Source organism: Anastrepha ludens, chromosome 5 (genome assembly GCF_028408465.1).
Source record: "Anastrepha ludens isolate Willacy chromosome 5, idAnaLude1.1, whole genome shotgun sequence".
In the NCBI taxonomy this organism is placed as follows: Eukaryota; Metazoa; Arthropoda; class Insecta; order Diptera; family Tephritidae; genus Anastrepha; species Anastrepha ludens.
In genome coordinates, this window is record NC_071501.1 from 4,455,040 (window position 1) to 4,475,286 (window position 20,247).

Here is a 20,247-nt window from a genome sequence, read left to right on the forward strand (position 1 = left end):
GCAATGTATTTACTTATTTGAGTTTGAAGCTCGAGGGCCTTTTAGCGCACATCAATTGGATGCGGCTAACGACGACCATCTTCAAACTTATTGAAACTTATGCTTTGGGGGGCTTTTGTAATGAGTTATTATCGTAGAGGAAGGCATGACGCAAAGCATAGCACGCAGTGTATTCACGTTTTCAATTTCGCATTCCATAGGGCATTTGAAAAACGGAACGTAAATTCCGTTTCAACATATAAAAAGAGGGCATGGTGTTTATCTAATTTCAATAATATTTATGTTAGATGATAAATGAGGAGAGAGGAAACACGTATCCGAAGTTTGGTTTTATTATTTAAGTGGTTATCGAGGTACACGCATTTACCTAATAATAAGTATGGCACCTGCCATTCTTCAAAATGTTACAGGCCTTCTATTTCTATTTAGAACCTCATTTGTATAAGTTGAATATTTGAAAATTACCGTTATATGCAAGGTGGATGTGGTTATTGAGAGACTTCGCTCAGACTCCTTAGGAGTAATATGTGAACCAAACTTCATTGCAATTGATTTTTTTTGTTCTAGTTATTCCACGCGTGGGCAGACCTGGCTAAATCGAATCCTCTCAGCATTCTGAGCATTTTGGTATGCTTGCCCTACTTCTTCTTCTTAATTGGCGCGATAACCGCTTACGCGATTTTGGCCGTTCGATGCTCTCCAACATCAGGTTAAAGAAGTCACACGACAGCGAGTCACCCTGTCTGAAACCTCGTTTGGTATCAAACGGCTCGAAGAGGTCGTTTCCAATTCTGACGGCGCTGCTGGTGTTAAGCAACGTCATCTTACATAGCCGTATTAGTTTTGCGGGGATACCAAATTCAGACATAGCGGCATACAGGTAACTCCTTCTCGTACTGTCGAATGCAGCTTTGAAGTCGACGAAAAGATGGTGTGTGTCGATTCTCCTTTCATGGGTCTTTTCCAAGATTTGGCGTATTGAGAATATTTGGTCGATGGTAGACCTTCCAGGTCTGAAGCCACACTGATAAGGCCCAATCAGTTGGTTGACGGTGGGCTTCAGCCTTTCACACAATACCCTCGCTAGAACCTTATAGGCGATATTGAGAAGACTAATCCCGCGGTAATTGGCACAAATTGCAGGATCGCCCTTCTTATGGATTGGGCAGAGCACACTTAAATTCCAATCGGCAGGCATGCTTTCATCCGACCATATTTTGCACAGAAGCTGATGCATGCACCTTACCAGCTCTTCGCCACCATGTTTGAATAGCTCAGGCGGCAGTCCGTCGGCGCCCGCGGCTTTGTTGTTCTTTAGCCGTATACGATTGGGGTATCGGGATCTTCACATTCTCTGTGACATGCGCAGCTGTCACTGTTTAACAGGTTCGAGAAGTGTTCCCTCCATAATTTAAGATTGCTCTGTACGTCAGTCACCAGTTCGCCGTCTTTGTTCTTAAAGGAAAACGCCCCGGTCTTAAAACCTTCTGTAAGCCGCCGAACTTTCTGGTAGAATTTTCGGGCGTTGTTCCTGTTGGCCAGCATCTCAAGCTTTTCGCACTCACGTATTTCGGCATCTCGTTTCTTCTTTCGGATAATACGTCTCTCTTCCTTTTTTAGCTCTCCGCCACTATTAACTCACTAACTCACACTTAACACTTAACTCACTATTAACTTTCTTCTTTATTATATCGTCTCAATTTTAACTTTCCACAAAAAAGCTCACTTATATTACTCCCTTTTTCTGTTGCTAATTGCATGAAATGTCCTAATTGCGCATGCACTTGTGATTTTAAGAAAATCTCAATTGCTTTTTCTTTAGCGCAATATGAATTTGCTAAAACTTTGAACTTTTATTTTCAATCTCTTAGTTTCCTAAGTTTTTTTTTTAATATTTGTTAGTGATTTTAGTCATAAGCTTTCTTTTTGCTATAGGCAAAGAAGAGTTTCGTAAAAAACTTGTATTTGAATAGACTAAATTTATACAAATAAATTAAACTGAATAAACTGAACTGAGTGAACTAAATTAAATAAAAGAAAATGACGTTAGAATATTTTCTTAATTAAAAGTATACGCAAATTTCGGGGGTGTGTGCCAGCTGTTTAAATTAAGAAGTTGCTTTGCTTACAAAGTCTATTTAACCTAAAAGCGCGCTTTTAGTAGTCCATCCATGCAGAATTTTGGCTTAAAACGTTTCGAAACGCGGCCGTGTAAAGAAGGGTAAACGCAAAACCGCCTACACTTGAGAAAATATAAATTTTTCATAATGCAAAAACGTAAGCAGCTACATATTTAAGTATACCACTAGACTACTGTAGATGTATAAAAAGCGACAATAAAAATAAAAATTAAGTTGAAAATAGAAGTGAATAAATTAAAATATGTGTACTGAGGGATGCAGTGAGTTTTGGAATGAAAGTACTGCAATAAGTGCAAATGCCCTACTTTTTAAGAGTTTTAAATTTTGAAAATAAAATGTGTTCCAAAAAAGTCATATGCGTGCAAACTCCCATGTAAATTATTCAGTAACCGCCCATTGTTCATAATTTCATTTTTGTTGTTTTGTGTCTGCAGTTGAAGAGTTGAGAGCGAAAAAGATGTTTACAAGCAAAAAATATGTAATCAATTAATTTAGTTGTTAATTGTGTTAGGTACAAGACTCGGAACTAGCGAAACAAATGTAAAACCCATTATGAATCTTATCTAAATAAATATTTGACGCGTGACAATTTCATGGTTCCAATGGGAAGTTCTTGAAAACTCTGGCGCAGTTTGCACTTCTTCGCGTTTATGTAGAAACATGAATCATTAGAGAATTTCCAGTTTGAAACGATACGCTTTAAAAGCGGGAACATTACGAAAATTCATTCAAAAGTGCAAAAACAATTTGAGTAGAAACAAATGCAATGGTGCCTACTTTGGAAAATTGTACGTAAAAAACAATATCAAATACCAAACAGATTTAATTTTGTTCGAATATATAAAATACAAAGTGAAAAGTTAATTGAAAAAATGTTATCTGAAATATGTGCAAAAAACAGTAAGTGCGCGAATAATCAAAAATTCCTACGTAAAAACATGGAAAATTTTTTTTTTTTTTTTTTATCGAACCGCTTTATTGTTTTTCAAAAGATTAGCCTTGGGGATCTATGTACTTCTGCATGCGTAGTAACTAACATAAATACAGAAAAAAGCATTAATTTTCTTGATAGTGCTTCGTGAACGCACAGCTTTTGTGGGATTCGACTCACTCTGAGACATCCCAACAGTTGTTTAATTTTTTTTTTCTGTGTGTTATGGCTCGTGCGCATATATCCAAGTTTTATGACCTGATACGTTTTTATGTGTATACATCTGGAGAAACACCGCGACTGAATTTTTTGCGCTTTTATTTACACCATTTCACGCGGTTTCTTTGTTTTTTTTTTTTGGTAAAATTATGGGCAACTAAATGGTTTTGAAAAGTCGTTTTTATTTGACTTTTACTAATGCTTAACACAGCCATTATCTCAATCATCTTCTCACAGCTCCGATGCTTGCAGGAACAATAACCGGTGATGGACGATCTCTTCACTGAAACTAACATAAAGCAAAACTAAAGCCGATCAATGCATTGTTTTTGTGTTAGCTCACATTTGAAATCGCAAAAAATCATGTCTCGAAAATGTTCACGAGATATTTGAATCTATCCACAACATTGACTTTTTTAAGATGCTATTAAAATGAGACTAATTGACGAGTTTTTGATCTGTCAATGGTATTTAGCATAAAAAATGGCATGCCGATAGTGATCCTTTTACGGTTACCAAAATGTACAGGAAATGGCTCATGAGCGAAGTAATACTTAAAGAGTCGATGTTTCACAAAAAGAGAAGCGAAGAGAAATATCAGATCGTCAGTATCAGATCAAAGTCCAAACCTGTTCAATATTTAATAAAAATATTAAATAATTCAGAAAGAATATCAAACTTCCTGCACTTTTGATGATCGTCTGAGCCAACAGTACAGTTGTTCTTAAGAAATCCCTTCTCGCTTGGAACAGGATATGAATGTGAAGAGGTATGAATTCTAGAAGTGCCTCAATTGACAAAGTCCAAGCCTTCATGCAACCTCTTAAGAAGACCGCAGATGAGTTTTTATCTCTCTTGGCTGAAATTTCTTGAGAGAAAGACATGAACCGTTGCAACTTATCCAAGTTAAGGCTAAAAGGTTAAGGTTAAAACATTTAGTTTTTTCTGCTTTTAGACCCTCTACAGCCTGGTTATGAACAATTTTCTGAGCGCTCTTTTCTAATATTCTTATTAAATGTTCCAGAAAGAAATGGACAGAAGAGAGTAATTGGAACAGAAGTTTTTTTTCTTTTATTTTCGTGCTTACAGTTAGTCACCGCGAAAGTCACCATTCAGTTTCGTGACAGGGTAAGTTCTGACTTCATGACTTCGGAAATGTGAACAACTAAGGGAAAGCCATGAAACCAGAATCTAAGCTGATGTACGTTGTCTAATTTTCAATCTGGGTCAGCGTAAGTAGTCGTGATGTCCTCTTGCAAGAGCTACTTTTAATTTCATTTATTCTCAATAAAGGTACTCAAAAGCATAAAACTGAAAACTTTTACTAAAAAAAGTAAGCAGGAAGTACTTTTTTATTGTGCCAAAAAACGTTCGGCAACGTTGATTGACGACTCGACTTGATTTAAGACGACTCGTCTAATTTCTGTGGTGCTTTATGTGGTATAGCAGACAAATTATAGGCGATAAAAATGTCGTCCCAAAATGGCCTACTAGGATGCTTCGCCTGCAAAACTGTAGCCATTTACCCGAAATTGTATTCCAGACATAATGTCACCGAACCCACATTAAAATAACAGAAAAACAATTGTGCTATATTAATATGCCATGAATTCTTTTCTTATCGAATTTCGAAGATCGAGTGCATTTATTAGAAAATGACTCACTGTTTATACTTATGTCCACGTGTGTGCTACGAATTTTTTCAAACTTGCTTGCATTTCACAAATTTTTTCGAAACGAATTCAGTACTACTCATATTTATAATTTACAATGGAAAATTACTTAAAAAAATTATAATGTGAAGAAAGAAATTAGTAACACCTATTCTTAAAAGCATTAAAGCACGCCTGGCTATGATCTACGAAACACAGGAAACAGTTATTCCAATTTGATAGACTAAATTTAATTAAACAAGTCATATTTTTGTGTGTTCCGACAAAAAGTTCTCTCACTTATAGATAAATGTACTTATATATCATTTAATTAATTTCTATTTCGAATCTCGCAATCTAACGAAATTTTATATGCAAATAATTCCTCAGCACCTCTTTTTGGAGTACGTCATCTGCAGGCTCTGCTGCTATTCTTCAACATTGTTGTTGTCTATATTTGTCGTCTGAACGTCTCAGTAGCTGTAGTCGCAATGACCAATGCCAACACAACAAATCCAGATTTTCCGGTAGGTTCGAAAATATTCTACGCTCACATTCAATAAGAAAATATAGCATTTTTCACAACCCACAGGAATACGACTGGAACGAGCAGCACAAATCGTACATACTCTCTAGTTTCTACTGGGGTTACGTGTTCACACAATTCCCCGGCGGTTATCTGAGTCGCCACTACGGCGCCAAAATTACCATTCTCATCGCCACACTAGGCTCTGCTGTTTGCAGCCTCATTACGCCCCTCTGTGTACGCCTTGGCGGTTGGCCCATCTTTTGCGCCATACGCTTACTGCAGGGTTTATTTCAGGGTGTCATCTTTCCCGCCATACACGACCATCTCGCCAAGTGGTCTCCACTGCATGAACGCAATCTCTTAGGCGCGCTCAGCTTGTCTGGCACCGATTGCGGCACTGTTATAGCGCTGGCATCTAGCGGTCTCATCGCCAGTAGCTCCATAGGATGGCCTGGAATTTCCTATGTATCTGCGTCGGTCTGCCTTGTTTGGTGCGTATTTTGGCTTGTGTTTGGCGCGGATAATCCGCCATCATCGAAGTTCATCTCACCGCAGGAGTGCAAGTACATTGAGACCTCACTTGAGCGCAACGATGGTTTTCATCAGCAAAAAATTCCAGTGCCTTGGCGTGCAATCTTCACTTCTGTGCCTTTTTTAGCCTTTCTAGTGGGGCGTTGTGCTGAGGCTTGGGGTTTTACTACCCTACAAGCACAAATACCCTCTTACATGAATGGTGTTTTACATATGGAAATCAAGAAGAATGGACTCTTTTCGGCACTACCCTACCTGACAATGTGGATATCATTGTATGTCTACTTGGCTATAGCGAATTTTCTCACCAAGGGGAATATTCTTTCGCTGACTGCGATGCGCAAGACGATCAACACAGTTTCGCTTTGGATACCAGCACTTTTACTTATCGGTATAGGTTTCTTGGACTCGAGCCAACAAGCGTGGGCCATTGCGCTGATGACACTTAATGTGGGCATAAATGGTGGCTCCACCATCGGTTGTACACTGAATACGATCGATCTGGCACCCAACCATGCGGGCATTCTCATGGGCTTATCAAATACTATTGTGAATATTGTGCCGATCTTGTCACCGCTACTTGTAGGCGTAATTGTGACTGATAAGGTGAGGGAACTTGCTTGCGAAAATAAAAAATATTTGAAGCATTTTTTTATTGTTTCTTCAAATTTAATTTTAGCATAATCGCACGCAATGGCAAATTATATTCGCAATCGCTGCAGTGATTTTCTTTCTGGGCAATCTGGTCTACATTATTTGGGGCACTTCAGAGACTCAACCGTGGAACGCGTCTGACTTTGAAAGTGAAAGCGACTTGGAGAAAGCAGCGCATAAGCAAACAGGTACAGAGGCAACAGTAAAAAAGGAGGGAATAAAGGAGAAACAAGAGGCTGTCGAAAGTGGCAATGTTGTAGAGAGAACAAGACTTTGAAATACTCTTTTAAAATAATATTTAGTTAAGTTATATTATTAGTAGTATTTAAATATATTTATAATAAATGAATGCGTGATCTGTATATCTTAGATGGATATAAGCTTTATCGTTATTGTTGTTCATAAGAATTCATTTATGTATTTGTTTGTCAAAAACAAGTTCATTACATATTGAAGTCATTTAGCCATTGCATTTGTAATAAATAGGCAGGAAACATAATAAAGTTATAATAAAGAACACCATTTCGGCGGTTTTTATAAGGATAAAAAAAATTGTGATGGTGCCGAATCCTCTCAACATATGTTTTGAATACAGGAAAGGACTTTTTCAACTTTTTTTTGTATGACGACCGACCCGATCCACTGTACAGTTGTATGTGAACTTTGTACCACGTATTAAATTGTTAAAATCATTCGAAGAATTGCCATAATCTGTGATAACCATCAAAAGTAAATTTACTTACGAGATGTGCCTATTAAAGAACGAGACTGATGCTGCTATAGAAGAAGTACGCATACACTAGTACGCCTGCTGTTAAGCATTAAGCTTTTCCTCTCACTTTCGCATTAGTATTCAAGTCTGCCTGCTTGCGAATAAAGTTTTTTTTTGATTAATTTATATATCAATCTATGTAATATAATAAGTAAAAAACTTACATTTGAAAACTTAGATTCTTTCGGGTTTCACTATTCAAAGTACGGCTCTTAGCATTTATATGTGAAAAAATACCACCGAGCCCGTTCGCCTTCAGATTGTTATACGAGAATTAAAATTTTCAAGATCTCGCTCGCACATTATCGCATTGAGTTCAGCAATCTCGATCAGAGTGTTATGTTTTAGCTCTGGAATCGATGTTGGGTTATTCACATAAGCTTTACTTTTGAAAAAAAACCCAGTCTGGGATGCCAACCCTTTTTCTATCCTCGACAGAATTAGGAATTATTCCCTACTGACACCAAGCGTCACTTCTGAAAGACGCTTTATGTATTTACAATGTATCTGCCATATACCAAATATAAGACTATAAAAAAAGTCTTGCGGTATTTCCGCAAGCTTGTCTTTGCAAGCGCGTAGTTCTAGTTGTATTCGTCGCATCGGTTCAGGCTAGAGCTTTTTGGAAAGCTCTTTTCACGTGCTAACACTTCTTTGATTAATTGTTGTTTGCTTTTAGTCGTTCGTGAGTTATAGCGTCGAAACATGGAGCAAAATAAAGAGAAAATACGGCATATTTTACAGTACTACTACGATAAAGGCAAAAATGCATCTCATGCTGCCAATAAAATTTGTGCAGTTTATGGACCCGATACAGTTTCCATTTCCACCGCACAACGATGGTATCACGTTTTCGTTCTGGTGCAGAGGTGATCGAAGATGCGCCACGGTCCGCAAGGCATGCCGCCAAAAATTGCGATAAAATTGCTGAATTGATCGAAAGAGACCGGCATAGTAGCAGCCGTAGCATCGGCCAAGAGCTGGGCATGAGTCATCAAACCGTTATAAACCATTTGAAGAAGCTTGGATTCAAAAAGAAGCTCGATCTATGGGTGCCACACGACTTGACGCAAAAAAACATTTTTGCCCGATACGCACCAAGTGATTACCACCTATTTCTGTCCATGGCGAACGAGCTTGGTAGTCGGAAGTTGTCCACAATGGAGTCCTGTGAAAATTGGCTCTCCGAGTTTTTTGACAATAGGGAAGCGAGCTTCTATAAGAGGGGCATTATGAAGTTGGCATCTCGTTGGGAACTCATCATCGAACAAAACGGCGCATATTTGTTTTAAATCGCATTATTATAACCAATTTTATGAAAAATTGAAAATTCAATAAAAATACCGCAAGACTTTTTTGACAACCTTATATGTAAACATTAGCATGGACGAAGCTTTCTTGCGCATTCACCTCGAATGAGTTACGAGTTGCTCGTCTGCAGTGATCCCCACTAAAACTGTCTGTTTAAAATTTATGTGGAACAACATCTTACAGCTCATTTTAATGAACTTTTATTATACACTTCCGTTTTGGGTAAGAGCTAAAATGTATCACAAAAAATTCTTCGTTAACACACCCAATTTTAAATAAATACTATTATACGCTCCGTAAAAAAATGCCGACCCTCTGGACTAGCACTGTCTTCGGCAAATTGGATGCTGGGAACATTCTCTTTCATAATTACTAACTTTTAGTCGTATTAGTAACCAGTGTTGGACAGTGTAATGTAAGGAACCTTTACTAGAAATAGAGCTACCAATCGAACAAAGTGCAGCTTCGGAGATTCAGGAGGAAACTTGGTACAAGAAGTATTGCGGGATATGTAAGATAAACCAATATATAATAACCGGATACATGGACAGGTGAGCAGCTGAAGAAAATACTGGGATTCGTGTATTTCGAGTAAGTCTAAGAAGCTACTATGAAATCTAAAGAAGAACGTGCCTCAATCTGGCAAGGCAGATATATTTGTTTAAAGCGGACTTCAATATCGGACGCAACACTGCAATCTTGTCGGACAGCCAAGTGGTTTTCAAACTCTGATTTAATATGCAGACTCTCTCCGCTAAACTAGTAATGGAGAGCCAAAGTGAGCACACTTGGTATGATCAATAAAGTTTGAGTTCTCTGGATGTCGAGTATCATTGACGTTGAAGGAAATGAGTCTGAGTTTCTGAGAAATTTTACTGAGCAAAGTTGCATGTCGATCTTAACAACAAAACAAGAAAATGTTCATAAGCAACTACAACTATAAAAGGTCCAGCATACGTTTGGGACTTTCAACCGAAAACGCTTTAAGGAATTCATGAACTTATGCAACAACAACCAAAGCATTGCTTTTGAGCGGAGTATTAGGATCAAAGTGCATTTATTAATTTTGTTCGTTATCTTACATTGTTTTCGTCTGATCCCCACAGAAATTTTCTGAGGAATATTTTAAACCACCATGGACCGAACAACTAAGATTTTTCAGATTTAAAAAAATTTTATTTATTTCGGGAATGGTGCACTTTTGAAGCTGTCATTTTTTGATATTTGAGAAGTAGAAACTACGCCATCAATACAATTAGAACGATACACGCTTAAACATCGCACTGATATTATTAAAATTCACCATAAAAAGGGTGAAAATTTGGCAGAGATGGTTCGTAAAACTCGAACATTTTTGCGTCATCGTGAAGCACCTTGTCGGACCGCAATACAGAAATTGGTGAAAAAATTCGAGCTGTTGGGACAAGTTAGTGATGTGAAGAATAAAACCCGTGCACGTCGTTCAAGAACAGCCGAAAATATTGCTGTTGTAGCCGAAAGTGTTACAGAAAGCCCACGATTGTCCATTCCTGATCATTACACAAACGTCATTACACCGTATTTTGAAAAAAGATTTGGGTCTTAAGGCTTATAAAGTCCAATTAACACAAGAACTCAAGTCGGCCGATAATTAACAACGTCGTGTCTTTGCCGACTGGGTCGTTGAAATGCATGAAAATTATCCGGAATTCTATCAAAAAATCATCTTGAGTGATGAGGCCCATTTCCACCTCGGTTGCTTCGTCAACAAGCAGAATTTTCGGATGTGGGGCTCAGAAAATCCAAGAGTCATTGTTGAAAAGCCGCTCTATCCTCAACGTGTGACTGTTTGGTGCGGTTTATGGTCCGGCGGAGTCATTGGACCTTACTTTTTCGAAAATTAAGCTGTAGCAAAAACTACGGTGAATGGATTGCGCTATCGAGAGATGATTAACGATCTAGACAACGTTTATTTTCAACAAGGCGGGGCTACGTTCCACACAAGCAACGAAACCATTGATATTTTATCAAAAAAACACCTCTTATTGGAAAACTCTTTAATGCTATATGCAATAATAATAAAAATATTATAGAAAAACGATAAATTATTTCGCAGTCTAACGGTCTAGTTACTTAATAGCCCTACCTCTTGTGACTTGAAGAGCTTGTTTTGTACGATTTTTGTATCAAAATGTACAAAATCTCCCAAAATGTAACTATACATAAATATTACCATAAGCTGCGTGCAAATATTTTGATTCTCCTAAATTTTCGTTGACATTTACAAATTCACTTGCCGAAGGAAATTATTGCAAAAGGCACATTGAAGGTCACTGAGATCGTGCTTACAAAATCTCATATAAAAAAACTACCCTTTCAAAGTATGCAATAAAGTATACATACACCTACATACCTACACGCATACTTGCTCACAGCTTCGCATGCTAACTGTAAGTACTCGTAAATTCACTTGTCACAAATGCATTACCAACATGCAATAAGTCACTTACTATTGGCTATTGACCACCAAAAGTCAATGGAAATGTTATGCCAACCTTCAATCAAACCGAACGAACCGTTAGAATTATGACATTTGACGAAACTAAAAAAGAGTCATAAAAACAAATAAACACCATTAGGAGCAATCAAAACAAAACAGCAGCGCATGAACTGTACGAAACGTGAAAAATCACTATCATGACATGTGAGCACGCAATGTGCAGCCAATAACAACAAAAACATTTACACTCGCATTTGTACGTATTACTACAACTAAGCTGTGCGCATACCTACGAGTACAACGCCGCATTGCAATGGGAAGGGTTAAGCAGATAAGAAGAGATGCAATCGGCGGTTTCGAATGTGTGGGAAAAAATTAATTACTCGTAAATATTGGAAATATTCTTAATGATAAATTCTTAGTAGGATGTACGTATGTTTATAAATAGTAGGCGATCGATTTTTTGATATCAGTAGTGACTACTTCTAATGACTTGGCTGACAGCTGACGATTATGGCAGCTTGACGTTTGACCACAAGCTTGAGCATTCGAGCGATACTGATCTTTGTTTCATGGAATCTGCGGTGGAAGTAAAAGTGTGTTGCGTGCAAGAATTTATGGGTTTGGCACGAGGGATATACCAAATTTGTATATAAGTAGGTGGATGTGTGTGTGTGTAAAATTGAATTAGAAGTTATAAAATAAAATAGCGCCAGTTCAAACCAACCTAACCTATAAAAAAAATGTTTACTAGGAAAATTAAGAATATTTGCATAAATACAAAAACATTGAAGAACAAATAATCCGCCTTGAAAGTGACGCTTTGATAAAAATTGGTTCGTTATTGTCATTTCAGTGAATTTAATGATTGTACTTGAGAGGAAGGCGACTGCCAACCTGTGCTATGTCCAGAAAGACATGAGCTGACGATCAAACAACTGCTCGGGTACAGTCGACCTAATATTTCAAGATTCGCCTCGGTTCTCACAGGACACTGGAAGGAAGGGAAGTACGCGACGAGGTGAAATATGTATACTACACAACAATATGTACCCCAGTTTTAGAAAAGTGAGGAGAGGGAAGCCCTTGTAAACTATCTTTGAAGTTGTCCAGGTATATTAAGAGCAAAATTGTGAGTGTTTGCAAAAATTTCTTCGACAACGTTGATGAAATTTCACTTTCTAGACGCAATGATGCGGCTATAGGAAATTTCACTATTGGAAACTCAACCTCCAGAACAGCAGAGAATTGTGGTATTAAAATGGCACTAGACGTAAATTACGTGCCTCTCAGTTCATCAACAACAAATACTTGAGATGAAAACACCAGCAACAACAACACTTGGGGTAATAAATTGGTGTTGATGGAAAAATTCGGCAGCCAAAGAATCCTATGACCCAATACTATACAGCCTGTAGGAAAATATCGAAACGCACGTCAATACGCAGTAAAAAATTCTTAACAAAATGTAGCACTTTGGGTTGAGTTAATGAATCAACAGGTAAGTATTCTCGTCACTAATGAAAACCGCACCGTAACGACCCTCTTATTTTCCATCCTAAAGTACAACGTAGTGGTCTGGACGAGGGCAACATTGAGTGCTAAAAAGAAAATTTGAGGTTTGCAGTGGTTATGAGGTAGAGAGAGTCCCAAATTTGGAAGAGGAGCTTTTCGAATTAAAATTCAACGATTCTACTAGCTAGATCAAATCCAGCCCTGCGACAGAGATCTCTTCTGCAATTAAAAGAACAAGAAAAAATCCAAAGAAAGCGCACTAAAACTATGTTATAATAGGCCGCCCTTGATTTAGAAACCAAACGTAAATTGCAGATTGTAGCGAATTAGTCAAAACCAAACACATTTCTAAAGTTGGATATATTAACGGAATGCTTGCAATCATCTCAGTTTAGGCAATAGGGCGAGTTGTAATAAAACTCAATAAATATATTATTAGATAGTTTTATAAAAAACTTTCATTTAAATAAAGATTTTCATTTCAGCTTCGGATTCATCAGCCTTTCATATTAACTCTGATTTGTGGTTGGTATTGACCTGCAGTTCTAAACAATAAACACTTCTAACATTTTTATTTAATTCTGTGTAAAATGTCCACTTAGTTTCTTGTTTGTTTGTATGCTTCGGTTAATTTTAGCTATATTGCGATATAAAGGAAAAGCCTTCGGATAATAATTCTCAAAAAGCTGTCAAAATTTAGTTTTACTCGGAATCAGTGGTACCAAACTCCTGAATTTCGGAATTGCGGCAGAATTTCGCGATAACATCAGAAGTGATAATAGCATTTTTTCAAAGAAATTAGTGATAGGCCTGCTATGAATACTGAGAGTTGAACTTTCAGGAATGTACTCTTTTTTTGCAGATGGCGGCGCTCTTACGGATTCATAATACCAGTTTTGAATTTATGATGACGCTTTTAGCTGATAAAATTTTACATAAATCAAACACTTTTATTGTTAAATGTTGCCCTGCATTTTTTTATGTGCTCGTGAATGTAACTTTTTCAATCATTTTTAAACAAATAATTCAAATAAACCTTTATTACTCGAAAAAAGTGGATATACATGAGCTTATGCTCGAAAATTTTCGAGTAAATAGTAACGAACAGGCGGGCCAGATGTGTGAGTACTCGTTGCTCACACACCCGGGCAATTCGAAAATGTTCGAACAAAATCTAGAGCTCCATTAGGAATGTCGGCACTTTTCCATTCACCCGTTCGTTAAACGGTAAATGGGATTGGTAATTTAAGGCAATCACACTTTAAATTTTGCCTTCTAGCTATGAATTTTCGATATTTCGAAAGGTGAAGTCCAAAATAAACAAGAGTGAGCTAAAATAGAAACGACGGGAGCTTTTTTCTGATAACTTCGAGTTTATTTATTCAAAATAGTCCCCTCTTACCTCGATATACTGTTTTGCGCGAAGTAAAAGCTTTTCGAAAGAGTGTTTCAGGTCATTGACCGGAATTCGGAATGTTCTTCAGGATGTCGGCACAAGCCATTTGGATGGCCTCTACGGGCGCAAAGCTTTTCGCTTTCATGGCCGAATGCAATTTCCCCAATAGGTAGAAGGCACAGGAAGCCATATCAGGCGAAAACGGTGAATGATTGATGGTCGAAATGCGATTCCTAGTCAAAAAATCAGTCACAAGAGTGGATCGATGAGGGTGCATTATCATGCAATAAGCGCCAGCTTCTTCCTTGGCGGTATTCAGGGTGAATTCAACGAATGAGGTACAACAAACGCTTCAAAACGCCAAGATAGAAAATTGTATTGACGGTTTGGCCCGTTGGCACGAACTCCTTGTGGGCTATTCCCTTGGAATCGTAAAAACAAATGAGCATCGACTTGATTTTTATTTCTCCAAACGCGATTTTTTGGGTCGGGGCTCGTCTGGGGCCTTCCACTCGGCACTTTAACGCTTAGTTTCAGGCCCATGTCTTTTCTTACCTCTTTAATGAGGTCTTTCGAATGTTGAATTTTGAACAATTTTTGGTCCTCAGTTAACTTGTACGAAATGAAACGTGCACAGACCTTTCGTAAGCTCAAATGATCAGTTAAAATGCGATAAATCGATGTTTTGGAGATATTCAAAATGATTCCATGAATTTCAACGATGATTTCGGTTCATTTTTGATAAATTCACGAACAATTTCGACGGAGTTTTCGGTGATTACTGACCACACAAATCCATCACAACCATCTCTGCAACGAGTAAACCACTCATGAACTGCGGCACGAGATAGAAAATTATCGCCATAAACTTTTTTCATAAATTCAAATGTTTCGGTAAACGTTTTAATGATTTTTAAACAAAATTTGATATTAGCTCTTTGCTCGAAACTCATTTTTGTGCCGATGACACAAACCTACTGACACTTTAGTCGGAATAGCTTCGCTTTGCTTTGGGTCACGTCATTTTTTATATACTAATTTTTGTAAAGATTTGTAAATAAAAATACATTTTTTTATAAAGTTTAAGTACTAATAAACAATGTATAAATTTTTTAATATTTATTTCTACTGTTATCGATTCTAAAAACAGCCTTTACCATTACTCTTTTCACCCACCCAACTAAGCTTAAAAAGCACAAAAAACATTTAAAACGAAATAAAATAATTCAGCAACGATTTTCGTATTAAGAATCCATAAATTCATTTGGAGCATTTAAACAAATAACAATTATTAAACCCTACACGCATACATTCATATGTACAGATGTGTTTGTTCTGAATATGAATAAATAAAAAACGAAAGAGTCGCGTGCTCAGAAATTCCAAAATACCACCACCAGAGAAGCCACCCACCAAATTGAGGAGAACTTTAAAAAATTCACAAACAACAAAACACCCAACAACTGTAGCACATAAATAATTTGAGCAACAACAAGGCGTGTATACTCGTACATAAAATCATTTAATTCTCAGCAGAATTTAGGAATTTTACGATCACTTTTAAGTGAGTCTGCGTTGGTCATAAACAATCCAAGAATGGGAATGTGAGAATCTAGGCGGGCGCAGCAGACAAAATGCTAAAAGCGTAGCGTAAGGGGCGCGCGCCGGCGAATTCTTGTGAATCAGTGGCAACTTGGGTCGCTTGACTACTGGCCACCAGCCTGATCGACAGCTCGGCAAGTGTCAAAAATGCAATTTGAAAATGGGTCTACTTAGAGCACAGACCACTACTACATATTAAACAATTAAAAGCAATTAAACTCTTCAGTTTCATTTCTATCAATGCACTTATGGAGTACGCAGCAGCGTTGGAAACGGAATTGTGTTCCTGCTTTGCTGGTAATTAGCGTTGATAAGACAGTAAGTTGCCAATATTGTGAGGTATGTACGGGTATATTAGAGTGATGGGATCGTGGTTGGTGATCGCGAGTGGTATACCGTAAAGTGACGCGATTTCTTGGTATTTTCAATTGGGTAATTCGAGCCGCTGTTTGGATTGCTCAACCCTCTCTTTTTTTGTTTGTTCTTTATGAGTTTTCTTTTTGGTCTTTAATTTCTGATGAACGCAATGATTTATGGCTGCTTACTGCGTGTCACGACCGGGGTGTGTGCGCTACAATTAATAAATTATGTATTTATTGTATCGTTTGCTCATATTAAAGTACGGAATACACTAACACATAGAAATTATGCTTATACTCGTAAATATAAGGAAAATAGTCGTAAAATAAAAAAAAATCTGCTGTCTCATAAAACTTTGTTCGACAATTTTGCTAAAAAATGTATTTTTTACGTAAATAAGAACTATTAAGTCATCAAAATGGAACTTGGATTATGTATTAGGGAAGGAAATGTTAGCAGTAATTTTTGGTGCTGGGATTTAGCGATATTTTTAATGCGATTTCGGGATATCGGGATTTATCTCGAGATACAAATTTTAACTGAATAAAAATGAAATAAGTCCTTGGTTTTTCGTAATATTTTATTGAATTGGAAAAATAAAAATGTTTTTGACTGATGTCCGATTTCACCAATTAATTTTAAGTCTATCAAACTATTAATATTTAACATAGCAGAGTTTCGTATTGAAAACTTTAGTTCATAAAGTTTGTTTAATTTTCTTAAAGAATATTTAATTTTTATAATTCCAGCCGAAGGCCTTCAGCTGCTAGTGCTAGAAATCAAAATGTAAATTTCAATCTATTTACTTTTTTAACTAATCTTATTCACCAGAAAACAAAGGATACCTCTTCTAAATCCCTCTACCCTTGAGGGAATCACACTGTCAATTGGCGAACTGGCGAACTACCTAGCACTAGTATTAGAGAGGAAGCTCTCGTGGAAACAAACGATTAATGATAGAGTAAAAAAGCAGCCACAGCACTCTATACATGCCAAAGAATTGTGGAGGCGAAATGGGGCCTAACCCCAAAAATAGTACACTGGCTATATACAGCAGTGGTACAGCCTATCATGACATACGGTTTCTAAGTCTGGTCGCCAACCCTCGAGAAAAGAACAACAGTACAACGCCTAAAAAGTATTCAAAGGTGTACTAGTCGCTGCATAAGCGGGGCACTAAAGACTACGCCCACGGCAGCGATGAATGACTAATTACCGATGGAGGCCTACAGCAAACAGCTGGCGGCGAAATCGGCACTTAGGTTAAAATAATCTTCTAACTTAGCCACTAACAGAAGGGGACACGCAAAAAAACTAGACGAATACCCCTTCCTACATCTAACGACAGACTGTTGTAACTCAGTAGAGTTGCATTTAAACACATCCTTCACCACAACTTTCCCAACGAGAGAAGATTGGGACAATGGGGTAATGAAAAATAGAAGCGGAATCAGCATCTATACTGATGGTTCCAAGCTAAATGATCAAGTAGGCGGAGACCTTCATTCTGAAGGAATGAATGCCAACATCTCATTCCGGTTACCGGATCACTGCAGTGTATTTCAAGCAGGAATTCTGGCTATCAGGGAAGGCCTGCTGGCCCTAAATAAAAGTGTCCTCACCACAAGAGATATAAACATATATTCAAATAGCCAATCGGCCCTGAAAGTTTTAAAATCACCTAATATTAACTCGAAGACAGTAAAAGAATGTATCGACGTTTTGACAGAACTATCACAGTAGAGTAGAATGGGGTAAGATAGGTATGGGGGCACAATAGGTAGGTGGGGTTTTCGTCGCACCGTTTTTGCAGAGATCACTCGTCTTATGTGAATTGAATACGTGGTGGGGAACAACGTTCGCGACTGTCATTTCGGCAGTCACCATTGATTAGTTATCCTAGTTCTGGCGTCGTTTAGTTTTTTGTGAGCTTTTCTCCGACATAGCATTTTTTTTATTCTACGATGCAGTGCATTTAATGTATGTAAATATTTTTCAGGTGAGTTTTATTTTACGTAGAAAATAATGCTGAACACGAATAATGTGTCAGTTTTTTGATATTTTTGTTTTTTAGAAAAATATCGACACAAACATAAAACATGTGCTTGGGGGCACTATAGGTCAGCCGTCTGGGGGCATTATAGGTCACTACTTTTAATGGAATAAAATAAATTTTAATTGTTTTTGCAGCAAAATGGTGCGTAATTATGTGCGAAAAACGCCGAAACGAAGTGAAGAGGACGTAAAAAACGCAGTCGCGGCAGTCCGAGATCGCGCTAGTGTTCGATCAGCCTCTAAACAATTTAAAATTCCGTTCGAGACATTACGTGCTCGCGTGATGAATTAAAGAAAAATTCCTAACTTTTATAACATGTGCAGTGTTCATACTCTATAAATAAAGGTTAAAACGTTAATTTCCAAGCCATGTACATTGTTCTTTTCCCCTCACATATAGTGACCTATCGTGCTCCCCGATTTTGAAAATATCGAAAAAAAGACCCTTTGTCTTATTGAATGCAGCTTCTAAAATATTTAGCCAAACATAAGTCAGTATAACCAAAATGTTAGCAGATAAATAACCTTTCAAAATCTTGCTTATTTTTCAAAATCAATGCAAAAACACCGTTGCAAGAGCTCTCCAAAAAAAAATGACCTATCTTACCCCATTCTACTCTACTTTGTAATAAACCTGCTCTGGGTGCCGGGTCATAGAGACATAGAAGGCAACTGCAAAGCAGATGAACTAGCGAGATTGGGTACCACATTATCGATCCAACCAGGCTATGCGAACACACCTATACCTTTAGCAACTATCTAACTAGCAAACTATCAGTGCTGCCAGCAGGCTATAGTCTCAGCCCCTTACCTGTGCAACAAGTAGAACGACGTGGCCGGAATGGACCATGAACCGCATAAATCGACTGTTGAAACTAAACAGGAAAAACTTAAGAAATCTTCTCGGGGTCCTAACAAGGCATTGTCTGATTGGCAGGCATTCCAGTAGACTGGGAGCGCCCTATAACGACTATTGCGGAAGCTGTAACGACATTGAAAAAGAGACTATAGAACACTTTCTATGCTGGTACATGGCTCTGGATAGAAGAAGGTTCAATATTTTAGGAAAAAGTTCCCTGTTGGCAGAAGTAGCCAATATAAAAATAACAAGCCTTGTTAAATATATTAAAGCCACAGGTTGGTTCAATGAGGACAATGTAGAGTGAAGAGAGGGGACAGCCCTGGTGTTATCACAATGGGCCTACAGCAGGTCTAGGTGTGTCAACCGACAACCACTATATCTACCTACCTACCTACCTACTTTGTTAAATAATAATAATAAATATAACCATTTTTATAAAGCAGATGGGCGATTCCACGTCAAGTAATTCTAGTGGTTTGGACATTGCCATAAATTTTTCGGAAAATTTGTTTATTTGTAAGCTTGAGTATAATAAGAAAGAAATGAAATTTTTGGGGAAAAAATTTTGTTTGTTATCTGTAAAAAAATGTGTCCAAAAAACGTTTTGCTTGTTTGTTTAAGATTTTTGGAAATTTATTATTTGTAAGAAACGCTCGCCCTCAGAATTTTTGCTTATCTTTTTCATTAATAGTTGAGAGTGTGCTTAGTAATCCCTAAAGGTTTCATACTACGAGAACTCGATTAACTCTTCTTCCTCTAAAATAAATATAGCGAACTAGTGAAAAATGCCGTGGATCTTAATGATACGCGTAGCGACGCTTTGATCGATTTGCAAACAGACGCACCGTGCGGCCGATTCCCAAAAAGCTGGCCAAAAGTCGAAAAAAAAAGTTTCTAGATAGAGTTTTTTTGTCTTTGGGTTGGCTACAGTAATGCCTTGAGTAGTGAAAACCGTTCATAGCAACGTCCTGTACCCTAAGTATCTTCTGTATTTTCAGTCGCAACGTGGCCTTCGTTTGAGCATCGTATTACTGTCGATGAATAGTGAAAATTGTACACATTTGAAAGATTTTGTAATGGAGTAAATTGAACCAAACCAAATGGAATCATCTTCGGAAGGTTAGTAAAATACGAGAAATCTTTAGTACATATCAATACCTCGACACAAAATTTTTAGCTGCAGCAATACGTAGATACATTTTTTGCAATTTTTTTTTATAAAATTTGAGTTTTCAAAC

At 37.5% G+C, this 20,247-nt stretch overlaps 2 protein-coding genes across 2 annotated transcripts in view; one reads left to right on the top strand and one right to left on the bottom strand.

Moving 5' to 3' along the window:
- The window catches only part of LOC128864203 (thrombospondin type-1 domain-containing protein 4), a 203,148-nt gene that overhangs the window by 145,946 nt on the left and 36,955 nt on the right, over positions 1 to 20,247 (bottom strand). The window lies entirely within an intron of this gene.
- On the top strand, positions 2,886 to 7,172 carry LOC128864204 (putative inorganic phosphate cotransporter). Its single transcript, XM_054103766.1, has 4 exons — positions 2,886 to 2,929; positions 5,334 to 5,470; positions 5,536 to 6,609; positions 6,683 to 7,172. Exons 1-4 carry the CDS (start codon positions 2,908 to 2,910, stop codon positions 6,932 to 6,934), a joined length of 1,485 nt encoding a protein of 494 aa, XP_053959741.1. The 5' UTR covers positions 2,886 to 2,907; the 3' UTR covers positions 6,935 to 7,172.

Excerpts from the sequence above, each read along its gene's own strand:
- LOC128864204 (XM_054103766.1), top strand. The coding sequence starts at position 2,908 with ATGGTGCCTACTTTGGAAAATT. Across the intron at positions 2,930-5,333 it reads GGTGCCTACTTTGGAAAATT|CACCTCTTTTTGGAGTACGT; the intron begins GTACGTAAAAAA and ends ATAATTCCTCAG. Across the intron at positions 6,610-6,682 it reads GCGTAATTGTGACTGATAAG|CATAATCGCACGCAATGGCA; the intron begins GTGAGGGAACTT and ends ATTTAATTTTAG.